General features: G+C 43.9%; 1 protein-coding gene across 1 annotated transcript in view; it reads left to right on the forward strand.

Annotated features, from left to right (window-relative positions):
* LOC147106621 (testis-specific serine kinase substrate-like) overlaps positions 1-12,783 on the forward strand; it is a 57,205-nt gene extending 44,422 nt beyond the window's left edge. The window contains exons 7-9 of the mRNA XM_086008463.1: positions 5,475-5,610; positions 8,403-8,527; positions 12,423-12,783. Of these exons, the coding sequence (XP_085864589.1) occupies positions 5,475-5,610; positions 8,403-8,527; positions 12,423-12,606 (445 nt within the window). The 3' untranslated portion in view covers positions 12,607-12,783. The remainder of the gene's footprint in view (positions 1-5,474; positions 5,611-8,402; positions 8,528-12,422) is intronic.
* Positions 12,784-15,042: the final 2,259 nt, after the last annotated feature.

Genomic DNA, 15,042 nt, shown 5'->3' on the forward strand with positions numbered 1-15,042 from the left:
ATAATATGAATACATTCTACATCATATCAATGGGGATAAAATAAACATAGAACTATTACTTCTGTATCACAAGGTAATTGCATCTAAAACTACAGATATTAACCTGAGGCCTGATGTGATAGACATGACAAGGCAGTAATTTCTTTGAAAGATTCAGATAGTTTACACAGAGCAATGTATTTAGATGTTATTGTATCGTGTATGGGGATAAGTGGAGTTGCTTTGTGTTAACTATCTGAATCTTTCAAAGGAATTACTGCCTTGTCATGTCTATAATGAGGATTCAGGTTAACATCTGTAGTTTTAGACGCAATTAACTTGTGGTACAGAAGCAGTCATTTTATGTGTTTTTTATCCCCAGTTTGTACTTTGTGGTAAAGACAGGATGATAAAGGATGCTCAGTCAAGTTATCTGTGCAACTGTTGTTAGCTTGCGTAGAGAATAATGCATAGCTCTCAGTGAATTACAAGCCTGCAATCTAATGTGGGAAAATGCGAGGTTATCCACTTTGGTAGGAAAAATAAAACAGCAAATTATTGGCCCAGAAATTCAGGTTGGGGGCTTCCCACGGGTGCAAGCCCCCGACCTGCACTTACCTACCGCGCTGGTCGTTGAGCTGTGGGCCCGCGTGGGATTCCGATCCTGGGCCTTCTTCAACTGCTGGCGTGCAGTGCTTGCGTATCCCAGGGGCGCAGTTAGTTCGATGCATCCCCTGGGATCACGTGGGCCATGGAGAGCCAATGGTAGCAGGGAATGCTTCATTCATAATTTTGACAGACCTGTCAAAACTATAAATACTATAAGCCCCAAAACATCACTAAGGCCTAGAAATTCGGTGGGCTGCGCCACCAGTTAGCGCCAAAAGAGGGCACTTAGTGGGTTTAGCGTCTCTGGCCACGCCTCCCGCGAAATTTAGCAGGGCGCTAATGGCGGTGTTAGCCTGTAGTGCTGCGCCACCACCGATGATGTCATCGGTGTGCGCAGCGCCCCGCTACTGCCCCGATCGCAAAATTTGGTAGCGCCCCCCGCTGTAACGTTGGTCGCAATTTGCGACCGGTTCAGAGGGGCCTACCTGCGGCGATAGAGGCGCGGAGGTGCATGGCGGCCATTTTTTTTGCTGGCCGCCTGCCAACACCTCTTCGCGCAGCCGTCCCCGGCCTCCTGAGCACCCCCCCCACCGCGTTGCGCTGGCGGTCTCCCAAGAGCCCGGCACTTCTCCTCAGTGCCGGGCTCTTTTGCCGGCACTCACGATCTCCGATCGCGCTGCAGCAGGCCACTCCCCTTTAAGAAGGGGAGGAAGGCCTGCAGTACCGCAGCACACCATGCTTCCGTTTGGGGCGCTGAAACGGAATTTCCGGTTGGCGCTCGCAGCTCCTTCCGGGGCGGTACTTCCGGCGCCCAGGCGAGACTTGGGGCGCCACCGAATTTCTAGGCCTAAATCTTCAAATAATTTTTTTCTTAAATCACATTTTTAATATAAACTATAAATTACATGAAATAACTATTTTAAACAATAATTTAAATTTTTGAAAAAATTAATTATATTTTCTATCGGGGCTAAAAATAAACTTACTGTGGCGGTACCACTGGTTGTCCCTTACATTGAGATTCATAATTCCCTTTAACTTACCTTACTGTATGTGTCTGTTACTATACTCAGGTTTCTCTCCTGTACTCTGACGTCATGACATCAGAGCTCGGAACCTTCCAACAGTAGAGCTCGGAACCTGCTGGCAGTTGGGCTCGGAACCTGCTGGCAGTTGGGTTCGGAACCTGCTGGCAGTTGGGTTCGGAACCTGCTGGCAGTTGAGCTGGGAAACTTCTAGTCAGTCCTCGTGGCATCCCTGCTGGGGAAAGACCTACACCACGGTGCTCCTACAGTCAGCCATCTTACCTGCTACCTTACCTGTTGTATTTAACCTGTTCCTGTAAATAAACAACTTATTTATAGTTCGTCGAAGTCGAACTCGATTATTTAGTGGTGATGCACACGAATCGCTACATTACCTTTCTTTAAAGTATTTAAAAATAATAAACCTGTGGAAAAAATGTTTTAATTTTAATTAATTCACCACTTACCTTGTAAAAAGCAGGCCTTGCGCCTGCTTTTTAAAAGTGTAACTTCTGGAGACTTACCCTCCCAGGAAAACCTGCAAAAAAAACGTAAGTTCGATGTGCACGCGCTGCCTCTCCTGAGCACGCGTTCGACATCTCAACCCCTTCTTTCAGGGGAACGGAAGTGCCGGTTTCCTCCATTGGGCTTACGGGCGAGTATCCCATGCGTACTTACCCGTGGAGACCCGAATTTCTGGGCCAATAATTATTTAAATGGGGAGAGATTACAAAATGCTGAGGTACAGAGGGATCTGGGGGTCCTTGTACATGAATCACAAAAAGTTAGCATGCAGGTACAGCAAGTAATTAGGAAGGCAAATGGAGTGTTGGCCTTTATTGCAAAGGGAATGGAGTATAAAAGTAGGGAAGTCCTGTTACTACTGTACAGGGTGTTGGTGAGACCACACCTGGAGTACTGCGTACAGTTTTGGTCTCCTTATTTAAGGAAGGATATACTTGCATTGGAGGCAGTTCAGAGAAGGCTCACGAGGTTGATTCCGGAGATGAAGGGGCTGTCTTATGAAGAAAGGTTGAGCAGGTTGGGCCTGTACTCATTGGAGTTTCGAAGAATGAGAGGGGATCTTATTGAAACATATAAGCTTCTGAAGGGGCTTGACAGGGTAGCTGCAGGGAGGATGTTTTCCCTCATTGGGGAATCTAGAACTAGGGGGCATAATTTCAGAATAAAGGGGCACCCATTTAAATCAGAAATTGGGAAAAATTTCTTCTCTCAGAGGGTCGTGAATCTTTGGAATTCTCTTCCCCAGAGAGCTGTGGAGGCTGGGTCATTGAATATATTTAAGGTGGAGAGAGACAGATTTTTGAAAGGTATGGGAGTCAAGGGTTATGGGGAGCGGGCAGGGAAGTAGAGTTGAGGCCAAGATCAGATCAGCCATGATCTTATTGAATGGTGGAGCAGGCTCGAGGGGCCAAATGACCTACTCCTGCTCCTATTTCTTATGTTCTTATGTTCTAATCAAAGCCTATAGTTGATGTGATAGTTCATGGTGCAGGGCCTGGTACGCTCAGAATTAGAAGGTGAATGTATTTTCCTTGTACAACTTGGAACGCTTTTCCACCTGTGAACCCTTATCACAACCATGACAGGAATCTGCTCAATATTATATACTCTGTATTAGATGTAAAAATATTAATATACTCTATATTAGATATAATAATATTAATATACACGACATTAGATATAAACATATTAATATACTCTGGGGGGAAAATTAGTTAGCGACCACTAACATCGCCTGAGCGCTAAATTTGGCACCCGCCGAAAAATAGCACCGGCAATCGCTAACTTCAGTTTTAGCGCCCCAAGAGGGAGGTGGAGCGCTAATTCAAGCGCTGCACTTCCTTCTTAGAGCACTAACCCCGAATATCGGGGCGGTGTGTTCTGCAGTGCTACGCACTGGGCCACATGGCGCTGCTGCATGGAAGGGCTCCTCCCCTCATTAAAGAGGAGGGCCCAAGCCCACAACTCTGCAGGGCCCTACCTGGACCACCGGGGAGCTGGGTGCCGTGCCAGCAGCCCGGCACACAAGAGGAGTGCTGGCCTGCCAGATCGCGGCACAGACCTCGCGTTCAAAGACGCAACGGGACGCGACAAGTAAGTCGGCTGATTTTTTTCCCCCCGCCCGCCACCTCCCCTTTACGTAGCACTCCGCGAACCTCCTGCCGCTCCGTTCCTGCCCCCTGAATCGGTCACTGTCATCACCCGGCGCAGATTCAGGGGGCACGGACCAATTTTGCAGGCAGGGTGAAAATGGGGTGCTGTGCACGGTGATGACATCGTCATCGCCTGCGCGGCTGTGCGGGGCACTACCGGTTACTGCCGCCGCTAAACTCCCGCTGAATTTAATGGGAGTCGTTAGTAGTGCTGCGCCCAGGTGAAAAGTCATTTGCACCCTGGGGGCGCTAACAAGAGGTGCAAATGCTCCAAATTTCTAGCCCCCTGTATTAACTATAAACATTTTAATATACTCTGTATTTGGTATAACAATATTAATATTCTCTGTATTAGGTATAAGAATATTAATATACATTGTATTAAGTATAAGAATATGTATACATTGATATTAGGTATAAGAATATTAATATATGATTTATTAGGTATAAGAATATTAATATACTCTGTATTAGGTATAAGAAAGTTAATATACATTGTATTAGGTATAAGAATATTAATATAAGGATGCATTAGGTATAAGAATATTAATATACCTGTACATTGTATTAGGTATAAGAATATTAATATATGATGTATTAGGTATAAGAATATTAATATTTAAATTGCCTACCACCCAACTTCCCTTCCTGGCCCCCATGTTAGCTGATATTGTGAACGATTCTCTCTCCTCAGGTATTGTATCCATTCCCTTCAAATCTGCCGTCATCACCCCTCTCCTCAAACAACCCCTGTTAACCCCTCTGTCTTTGCAAACTACCGCCCTATCTCCAACCTCCCTTTCATCTCCAACAAGTTGTCGTCTCCCAAATCCGTGCCCACCTTTCCCGGGTCTCCATGTTTGAATCCCTCCAATCAGGTTTCCGCCCCGCCACTGTACCAAAATGGCTCTTAACAAAATCACAAATGACATCCTATGTGACTGTGACCGTGGTAAACTATTCCTCCTTGACATGGATGACCACACCATTCTCCTCCACCACCTCTCCAACGTCGTCCAGCTTGGTGGGACTGCACTCGTCTGGTTGCATTCTTATCTATCCAGTCATAGCCAGAGAATCACCTGCAATGGCTTCTCTTCAGCTCCCGCACCGTTATCTCTGGAGTCCCCCAAGGATCTATCCTTGGGGAACACCAGAGGTAACACCCCTCCTATTTCACATCTACATGCTGCCCCCTGGCGACGTCATCTGAAAACACAGCGTCAGGTTCCACGTGTACGCTGACGACACCCAGCTCCACCTCACCACCACCTCTCTCGACCCCTCCACTGTCTCTAAATTGTCAAACTGCTTGTCCAACATCCAGTACTGGAGGAGCAGGAATTGACTTATTTTGTTGAAATCTGTTTTTTATTGGCCTTCTGAACTGTTTTTGCACCTTTGTTAAGCTACCCTGATTCCACCCGCCATGTCCCTATACAAAGTAACAGAACAAGGTGCCCAGCATTGACACTGCCCGGGAGGAAAGGGAAAATTCCTCCATCTTGCAAGGACTATGTTTGTGTGGATGTCAACACAAGTATCGTGAAAAATGTGTTAAAAGGCGGTGAGATTAATTATGGACTTAAAGCGAAGAGTGGTGTCTTTTTTCTGAGCTGTTGGATGGGAGATCATATCTGTTCTTGTTTACATTCGCTCTGTTTTTTGTTTTGTTCTGCAACAGTGTTATGGAATGTTGCTTCAGTGCAGAGGCTGTGCAGCAGGTTCTGAAAAAATCGACATCCTCGATAGCAGAGGAAATTCATCGCATGGAGGACAGTACATATAAAGAAGTGAAGAGCTGGAGGCAAAAAGTCGAGGTGATTGTTAAGTTTAAAAACATAGGAACTGGAGTAGTCCGTTCAGCCCCTCGAGCCTACCCCGCCATTCAATTAGATCGTGGCTGATCTGTACCTCAACTCCATTTACCACCGACAGGAGTGTCAGCATGGAATTTGTGCTCAAGTCTTTGGAGTGGGACTTGAAACCACAACCTTTTGACTCAGAGGCGAATGGCCCAGAAATTCGGGTCTCCACGAGTGAGTACACACGGGGTACTCACCCATAAGCCCAATGGAAGTGCTGGTTTCGTGCATGCACTGCGCATACGCGGGAAACCGGCACTTCCGTTCCCCTGAACGAAGGGGTTCAGAGTTCAAATGCATGTGCGCGGGAGAGGCAGCGCGTGCGCATCGAACTTACGTTTTTTTTCCAGGTTTCTCCGGGTGGGTAAGTCTCCAGAAGTTAGACATATAAAATGCAGTCGCAAGGCCTGCTTTTTACAAGGTAAGTGGTGAATTAATTAAAATTAAAACATTTTGCACAGGTTTATTATTTTTAAATACTTTAAAGAAAGGTAAGTTTATTTTTAGCCCCGTTAGAAAATAAAATTATTTTTTTCAAAAATTTAAATTATTGTTTAAAATAGTTATTTCATGTAATTTATAGTTTATTTAAAAATTGTGATGTTTTAAAAAAATTTATTTGAAGATTTAGTGATGTTTTGGGGCTTGTTGTATTTATAAGTTTGACAGCCCTTCCTGTCAATCTTATGAATTAAGCATTCCCTGCTCCGATTGGCTCCCCATGGCCCACGTGATCCCAGGGGACGCAGCGAACTAACTGCGCCCCTGGGATACGCAAGCACTGCGCGCCGGCAGTTGGAGGAGACCCAGGATCGGAATTCCACGGGGGCCCACAGCTCAACGGCCGGCGCGCTAGGTAAGTGCAGGTCGGGGGATTACACCCGCGGGAAGCCCTCGGCCTGAATTTCTGGGCCAATATCCCTTGCCTACCAAAAATCTATTTATCTCAGTCTTTAAAGCTGCAATTGACCCAGCTTCCACAGCCTTTCAGGAGAGTAAGTTCCAGATTTCTACCACCCTTTGTGTGAAAAAGTGATTCCTGATTTCCCTCCTGAATGGCCTGACTCTAATTTTAAGATTATGCTTCTTCGTTCTTGATTCCCCCACTAGAAGAAATAGTTTCTCTGTATTTAGCCTATCAAATCCTTTTATGATTTTCAACACCTCAATCAGATCATTCCCCAGTCTTCTATACTCAAGGGTGGCATAGTGGTTAGCACTGTTGCTTCACAGCGCCAGGGACCCGGGTTTGAATCCAGCCTCGGGCAACTGTCTGTGTGGAGTTTGCACATTCTCCCCGTGTTTGCGTGGGTTTCCTCCGGGTGCTCCGGTTTCCTCCCACAGTCCAAAGATGTGCAGGTTAGGTTGATTGGCTATGATAAATTGACCCTTAGTGTTAGGGGGATTAAATGCGTGGGGTTGCAGGGATAGGGTGGGATATGTGTTGGTACGGGGATCGGGTGGGATATGTGTCGGTGCAGGCTCGATGTGCCGAAATGGCCTCTATCTGCACTGTGGGGTTTCTGTGTGAATATTGGTCAAGTTTATGCAACCTGTCCTCATAATTTAACCCTCTAAGCTCCGGTATTATTTTGGCAAATCCGAGCTGCACCCCACCCAAGGCCAGTATATCCTTCCTGGCATTCGATGGCCAGAACTGAATGCAGTACTCTAGATGGGGTCTGACCAAGGCTCTATACAACTGAAGCATAACTTCTTCTTCTTTGTATTTCAGAATCTTTTTTTTTGTAAAACCAAAACAACGTACAATAACAGTCCATTAACGTGCAGTGGCACATGGAAGCGTCCACAGGGTCGCATTGGTGTGCATAAGAACACATTGCCATGTATAAGAGCTTATATAGCTGAGGTTTTCTGCTCTGGGTGATACCAGGAATGACAGGGAGAGTAAATCAGTCAGGAAGCCCTCACCTCTGGCTTTTGCCGCCTTGCGTGATTTTCTACCAGAACTGACGGCAGCCGTTAAACACATCTGTCCAAATATGGGCAGGTACATTCAAATAACCCGGTAATGACAGGATGATGTCAGTCGATGTATTTCCCGTCATTGCCGCCACTGGAATGCCAGGAATGCCAGCATACCTGCCCTGAGAGTGCGTGGAACTGACACTGTGTGCCTGAGATGGGAAGGGTTCCATTCCACAGCGCCAATGACCTTCAGTTAGATGAGCACAAAGGTCTTATAAAGAGAGAAAATAATTATATTTGTTAGTGCACCCACTCAGTCACCGCCGGCCATGTTAGGAAATCACGACACAGCTACTGGTGGGTTGTGGGCTAGCAATGATGTCCTTGTGGACATCCACAAGCAAGACCATCCCACCCTGTCCCATCCTGCTGTCTGAGAAAATAGGCAGGGGAAAAAAAAGTAAATCCTTCACATGTTCATTTGTTTATGAAAGAGTCTTTTTTTAAACCAGAAAACTGTATACAATAGCTCTTCTTTACACATTTAAAGAAAAAGAGAGACTTTTACAGAAACAATAAAAGATATTTAGGGAAAATTTCTGTCTTCAAAAGCAGGGTGGTAATCTGGCGGAGCGGATTGCCGGCCCTTTATGGAACCCGCCCAAATTTCATTCAACTAAACCCGGTCATGTTGTACAATGGCCGGGCGATCCACTCTGTCAACCCACCACCCAGGCGGCGAAGACAGAATTCGACCCCATCGCCCTCGGCAACAAAAAGAAAATCAGTTACCGGATTTTTCAAACTTTCACCTGTAGGACCTGCGGCACCAGCTGCACCAGGAACATTTCCGTTGCTGCACCATAGAGTCCGAAATCCGTCTCCTCAGAGATGAAATAATGCGGCTTCAGAAGCATCTGTTCTATCAGCAGTCATCCGAAAGGTATGTGCTGTGGCCCTCGAGCGAGCGATCATTACCTGTGCTACCTACAGCAGTTAGTTTGCTTCATTACATCTTCATTACACCTGGGGTTGACTGTAAGACCCCAACTGCCAGCGTGACTGAGATTGGTTGAACTGGGATCTTTCTGGTCTGTGTGGCTCAGTAGCAAGCCACGAGGTGCATTGACCCACTGAAGGAGGTGCCACCTACTATAAGTGACCTTCTCTCAGAACCGTTGTCATGGCTGCAGCTCTTAAACTGTGCGTACAGTTGATTTATTGTACACGTGTTCTGAGGGCACTTGGGCTGTACCCACCGGCTATACCTGCAACGTTTTCATATAAGATCCTGAGAGGGCTTGACAGGCTGTTTACCCTGGCTGGAGAGTCTAGAACTGGGGGGGGGGGGGGGGGGTCACAATCTCAGGATAAAGGGTTGGATAGGACTGAGATGAGGAAAAATTTCTTCACTCAGAGGGTGGTGAATCTTTGAAATTCTCCACCCCAGAGGGCTGTGGATGCTCAGTTGTTGAGTATATTCAAGGCTGAGATTGAGAGATTTATGGACTCTAAGGGAATCAAGGGATATGGGGATTGGGCGGGAAAGTGGAGTTGAGGTTGAAGATCAGCCGTGATCTTTTTGAATGGCGGAGCAGGCTCGAGGGGCGGTATGTCCTTCTCCTGCTCCAATTTCTTATGTTCTTATGTCCACTGTAACCACAGCGGTGCTGGGCCCAGATGCCCACATTATTCTTTCTCAACTATTAGTTTTTTAATGTGGATACCTTTCAGTGAGAGAATGCCAACTGTGGCCCCAGTCATCATTGTTGATATTGTAGTTGAAACCCCTGCTTGGTTTGCGATGTCCAATCGCTGACAATTTAGGCTGGCTGAAGGGTACAGATTAAACATAACCCCCTCAAGGTGGTACAGTAAAAGCTAGAGCTCTTGGATCAGAAGAGAAATTAAAATTAAAATGAGACTTAAAAAAGAAGCATAGAACAAATCTAGAGCTAATAGTACAGAAGAATAAAAAGGAGTACAGAAAATGTAGATGGAAAGCAAAAATAGAGTTTAGAAAAGCTAAGGGGAGCATGGAGAAAGAGTAGCTGGAAAGATAAAAGGAAAAAGGATTTTATAGAAACATAAAGGGAAAAGAATAGTTAAAGAAAAGGTCGGCTGATTTATAATGTTTAAAATTATGAAGGGTTTTAAAAAGATAAATTGGGAAAAGTTATTTCCACTCGTCAGGTAACTAAAGGGCACAAATTTGAGACCATCGACAGAACGATGGGCGAGGTTATCAGAATTTTTTTTTGCAGGGAGGATTGTTAGGATATGGAATAACATATCAGAAATAGTGGTGCAAGCAGAATGCATAATGGCTTTTAAAAGATAAATATTTGAAAAAGAAACATTTAAAAGGATAGGGAGAAAGGGCAGAGGAATGGGACCATGTGGCTCGCTCCTTCAGAGAACAATAGACTGAATTACCTCCTTCTGTGCTTTAAAATTCTATGGAGGTGAAACTGGACATGGATGGGGAAATAGAACAGGCGGAATCGCATTTGCCGCCCATTATATGACACGCCCGATATTCAGGTCTATTGAAGTCCATGGAACTGAATAATGGGCAACTGATGCGATATCGCCAAGTCCAATTTCACCCCCTCTGATTCTGTAGCCGTGGTTGCACAGAAATCGAATGCCTGTGCCATCGCCCCCTTGTGGATGGATGAAGCAGGATTTAGAAGAAGGCACCTAATGGGATTGGCGAATACAGGTTAAGTTATAGAAAAAATTGGCTCCTTAAAGGAAAATGATTGTCATTGTATTTAGTTTATTTACATTAATTAAAGAATGAAGCCTCTCGGCAGTGTGTGGGGTTACTGTCCTGCGGAGAGAAGGTGGGAAAGTGGGGGAGTAGAAAGACAGAATTGGAAGGAATGGGGGTGGTGGTGCTGTGTTTAGTTACAATCTCCCCCGCCATGCCCTTTCACAGACATCTAATCGTACTTGCACTTTATAAAGGGAGTAGGCCAGATGTACAATTAGCTCTTTCTGGCCTTTTACTCAAGGTATAATGACAGGCGTGTTGGCAGTTTTGCCATTCATCAGAACACAGCTGGGTGTCTCCCTGCTAAATGCCACATGTGTTGGGAAATAGTTTGCATAGTACTGGAAAGGGCGAGTTACAGCTTCCCATAGGCCGAGGTTGATCGTGTCACACTCCATCAAGGAATAGAATCCCACAGGAGAGGAGAGGCGGGAGAAAATTGGTGAGGGAGAAAAAACACATTAACCAAGCTAAGCTTTGGGATATATATATAAAGCCTTGTTTGAAAATGACAGGCATTAGAAAGAAAAGAACAAGCTTGCATTTATATAGTGCCTTTCAAGATCTCAGGACGTGCCAAAGTGCTTTACAGCCAATGAAACATTGTCACTGTTGTAATATTGGACAAATAGCAGCCAATTTGTGCACGGCAAGATCCCACAAACAGCAATGTGATAATGATCAGATAAACTGTTTATAGTGATACAGGTTGAGGGATAAATATTGTCCAGGACACTGGTGAGAAATCACCTACTCTTCTTTGAAATAGTGACGTGGGATCTTTTACGTCCACTGGACAGGGCAGACGGAGCCTCAGTTTAACATCTCATCCGACAGATGGCACCTTCGACAGTGCAGCACTCCCTCAGTACTGCATTGGAGTCTCAGCCTAGCTTTTATGCTCAAGCCTCTGGAGTGGGACTTGAACATATAACACATTCTGAGAGAGGCGAGGGTGCTACAAACGGAGTCACAGCTGACATCTATATCCTGCAGGAACTGATGCTCAGTAGCTGGCGGTTTGATTCTGAAATATCCAATCGCAGTTTGTTTCCTTTCCAATGTGCATGCTGGGACTCAACAGGCCCTTTTACGCCGGTGGGTGATTAGTTTGGATCAATGAGCATTCGGGTCGCAAGAGGCGCCTGTGCTCATTTCGTGCGTCTGCCATTCCATCTTTGGGAGGAAGGAGTTAGATTTATGACCCAGTGGAGCAGCCGCCAGCCCCCTCAGTCTGAAGGATTTGTGAGTTAGAACAAGGGGATTGTGCCGAATTTTGATTTTAATTCAGTAACGGTGCTGGCAGGTGGGACAGTGTGTAGGGTGGCAAAGTTGGGGCAAGAGAAAGAAGCTTAGAGTGTGCCCAACACCAAAGGGGATGGAGGAGGGGCAGGAGAACATAGGAACGTAGGAACAGGAAAAGGCTATTCGGTCCTTGGAACCTGTTCCCCATTCAGTTATATCATGGCAGATCTCTACCTCAACTCCATTTACCCACTGTGGCTCTTTATCCCTTAAGACCCTTCCCTAACAAAAATCTATCGATCTCAGTCTTGAAATTTTCAATTGACCCAGCCTCAAACAGCTTTTTGGGGGGAGAGAGTTCCAGATTACCACTACGCTGTGTGTGAAGAAGTGCTTCCACTCTGACATCACCCCTGAATGGCCTGGCTCTAATCTTAAGGTTCTGCTTCCTTGTTCTGGATTCCCCCACCAGAGGAAATAGTTTTTCTCTATCTATCCTATCAAATCCTTTAATCATCTTAAACACCTCAATTAGATCACCCCTTAATCTTCTATACTCAAGGGAATACAAGCCTAGTCTGTGCATCCTGTCCTCATAACTTAACCCTTTTAGCTCCGGGATCATTCTGTTGAACCTGCGCTGCGCCCCCACCAAGGCCAATATATCACTGTAAGAAAGCGTCGAGTGTGCTCAACACCAAAGTTGTTTCCAAAAATAAAAAGTCGGCAATTGCTTTCTGTGATCTTATTCCTATCAGAAGCTAGCTGCCACGATTCTTCAAGTTCTGCTCTCCCCCTCCCTTTTTTTAACCAGCTTAAAAAAGTCTGACACCGAGGACATCTTCAGAAAGATTTGTGACATATGTGACCGTGTCCAAGAACTCAGCCAGGGGACCAGCCTCTCTTTACAAGACAAGAAAAGTAGCTTCACTGTGCCCTCGGTACACCGAGCCCGACATTCAGAGGAGCTGACTGCTGAATTCTCCGGTGATAAATAGGTCCAACTGGAAACGAATGGCAACCAAGGAATTTGGGCTTCCTGCATTCATGCTGCAGCTTGAAACCTGCTTGTGACGACCACCAATAGACAGCACTGAAACATTGTCGCTCTGTATATGTTAACGACCAAGGTCAGATAATTATCTGCAATAAATCTTCTCAGATAGCCAGCTCAACTGAAGCATTTTATAATAGATTGTTAAAATTAGTCAAGTAATTCCTTCAAAATGGGGGGCAAACAGCAGATTTAGTATGGAAAATAGAGCAGGACTTAGTATCAAGAATAAAGGTGGACTTAGTATAGAGAATACAACAGGACTTAGTACAAAGAATATAACTCGACTTAGTATAAAGAATACAACACGACATAGTACAGAGAATACAGCAGAATTTAGTATAGAGAATACAACAGGACTTAGTACAGTGAATACAACAGGACTTAGTAAAGCAAATACAACAGGACTTAGTACAGAGAATACAACAGGACTTAGTACAGAGAATACAACAGGACTTAGTACAGCGAATACAACAGGACTTTAGTATATAGAATACAACAGGACTTAGTATAGAGAATACAACAGGACTTAATATATAGAATACAACAGGACTTAGTATAGAGAATAAACAGGACTTAGTATAGAGAATACAACAGGACTTAGTATAGAGAATACAACAGGAGTTAGTATAGAGAATACAACAGGAGTTAGTATAGAGAATACAACAGGACTTAGTATAGAGAATACAACAGGACTTAGTATAGAGAATACAACAGGAGTTAGTATAGAGAATACAACAGGACTTAGTATATAGAATACAACAGGACTTAGTATAGAGAATACAACAGGAGTTAGTATAGAGAATACAACAGGACTTAGTACAGCGAATACAACAGGACTTAGTATAGAGAATACAACAGGACTTAGTATATAGAATACAACAGGACTTAGTATAGAGAATACAACAGGAGTTAGTATAGAGAGTACAACAGGACTTAGTACAGCGAATACAACAGGACTTAGTATATAGAATACAACACGACTTAGTATAGAGAATACAACAGGAGTTAGTACAGAGAATACAACAGGACTTAGTATAGAGAATACAACAGGACTTAGTATAGAGAATACAACAGGACTTAGTACAGAGAATACAACAGGACTTAGTATAGAGAATACAACAGGAGTTAGTATAGAGAATACAACAGGACTTAGTACAGAGAATACAACAGGAGTTAGTACAGAAAATACAACAGGACTTAATATAGAGAATACAACAGGACTTAGTATAGAGAATATAACAGGACTTAGTATATAGAATACAACAGGAGTTAGTATAGAGAATACAACAGGAGTTAGTATAGAGAATACAACAGGACTTAGTATAGAGAATACAACAGGACTTAGTATAGAGAATACAACAGGACTTAGTACAGAGAATACAACAGGAGTTAGTACAGAGAATACAACAGGACTTAGTATAGAGAATACAACAGGAGTTAGTATAGAGAATACAACAGGACTTAGTACAGAGAATACAACAGGAGTTAGTACAGAGAATATAACAGGACTTAGTATAGAGAATACAACAGGAGTTAGTATAGAGAATACAACAGGACTTAGTATAGAGAATACAACAGGACTTAGTATAGAGAATACAACAGGACTTAGTATAGAGAATACAACAGGAGTTAGTCCAGAGAATACAACAGGAGTTAGTACAGAGAATACAACAGGACTTAGTATATAGAATACAACAGGACTTAGTATAGAGAATACAATAGGACTTAGTATATAGAATACAACAGGACTTAGTATAGAGAATACAACAGGAGTTAGTACAGAGAATACAACAGGACTTAGTATAGAGAATACAACAGGACTTAGTATAGCGAATACAACAGGACTTTGTATAGAGAATACAACAGGAGTTAGTACAGAGAATACAACAGGACTTGTTATATAGAATACAACAGGACTTAGTATAGAGAATACAACAGGACTTAGTATAGAGAATACAACAGGACTTAGTATAGAGAATACAACAGGACATAGTATAGAGAATACAACAGGACTTAGTATAGAGAATACAACAGGACTTAATATAGCGAATACAACAGGACTTAGTATAGAGAATACAACAGGAGTTAGTACAGAGAATACAACAGGAGTTAGTATAGAGAATACAACAGGACTTAATACAGTGAATACAACAGGACCTAGTACAGAGAATACAACAGGAGTTAGTACAGAGAATACAATAGGACTTAGTATAGAGAATACAACAGGACTTAGTATAGAGAATACAACAGGACTTAGTATAGAGAATACAACAGGACTTAGTATAGAGAATACAACAGGACTTAGTATAGTGAATACAACAGGACTTAGTATAGAGAATACAACAGGACTTAGTATAGAGAATACAACAGGATTTAG

This window comes from Somniosus microcephalus, chromosome 15, assembly GCF_052327205.1.
Source record: "Somniosus microcephalus isolate GS21.2 chromosome 15, FLI_Smic_1.0, whole genome shotgun sequence".
Taxonomy (NCBI): Eukaryota; Metazoa; Chordata; class Chondrichthyes; order Squaliformes; family Somniosidae; genus Somniosus; species Somniosus microcephalus.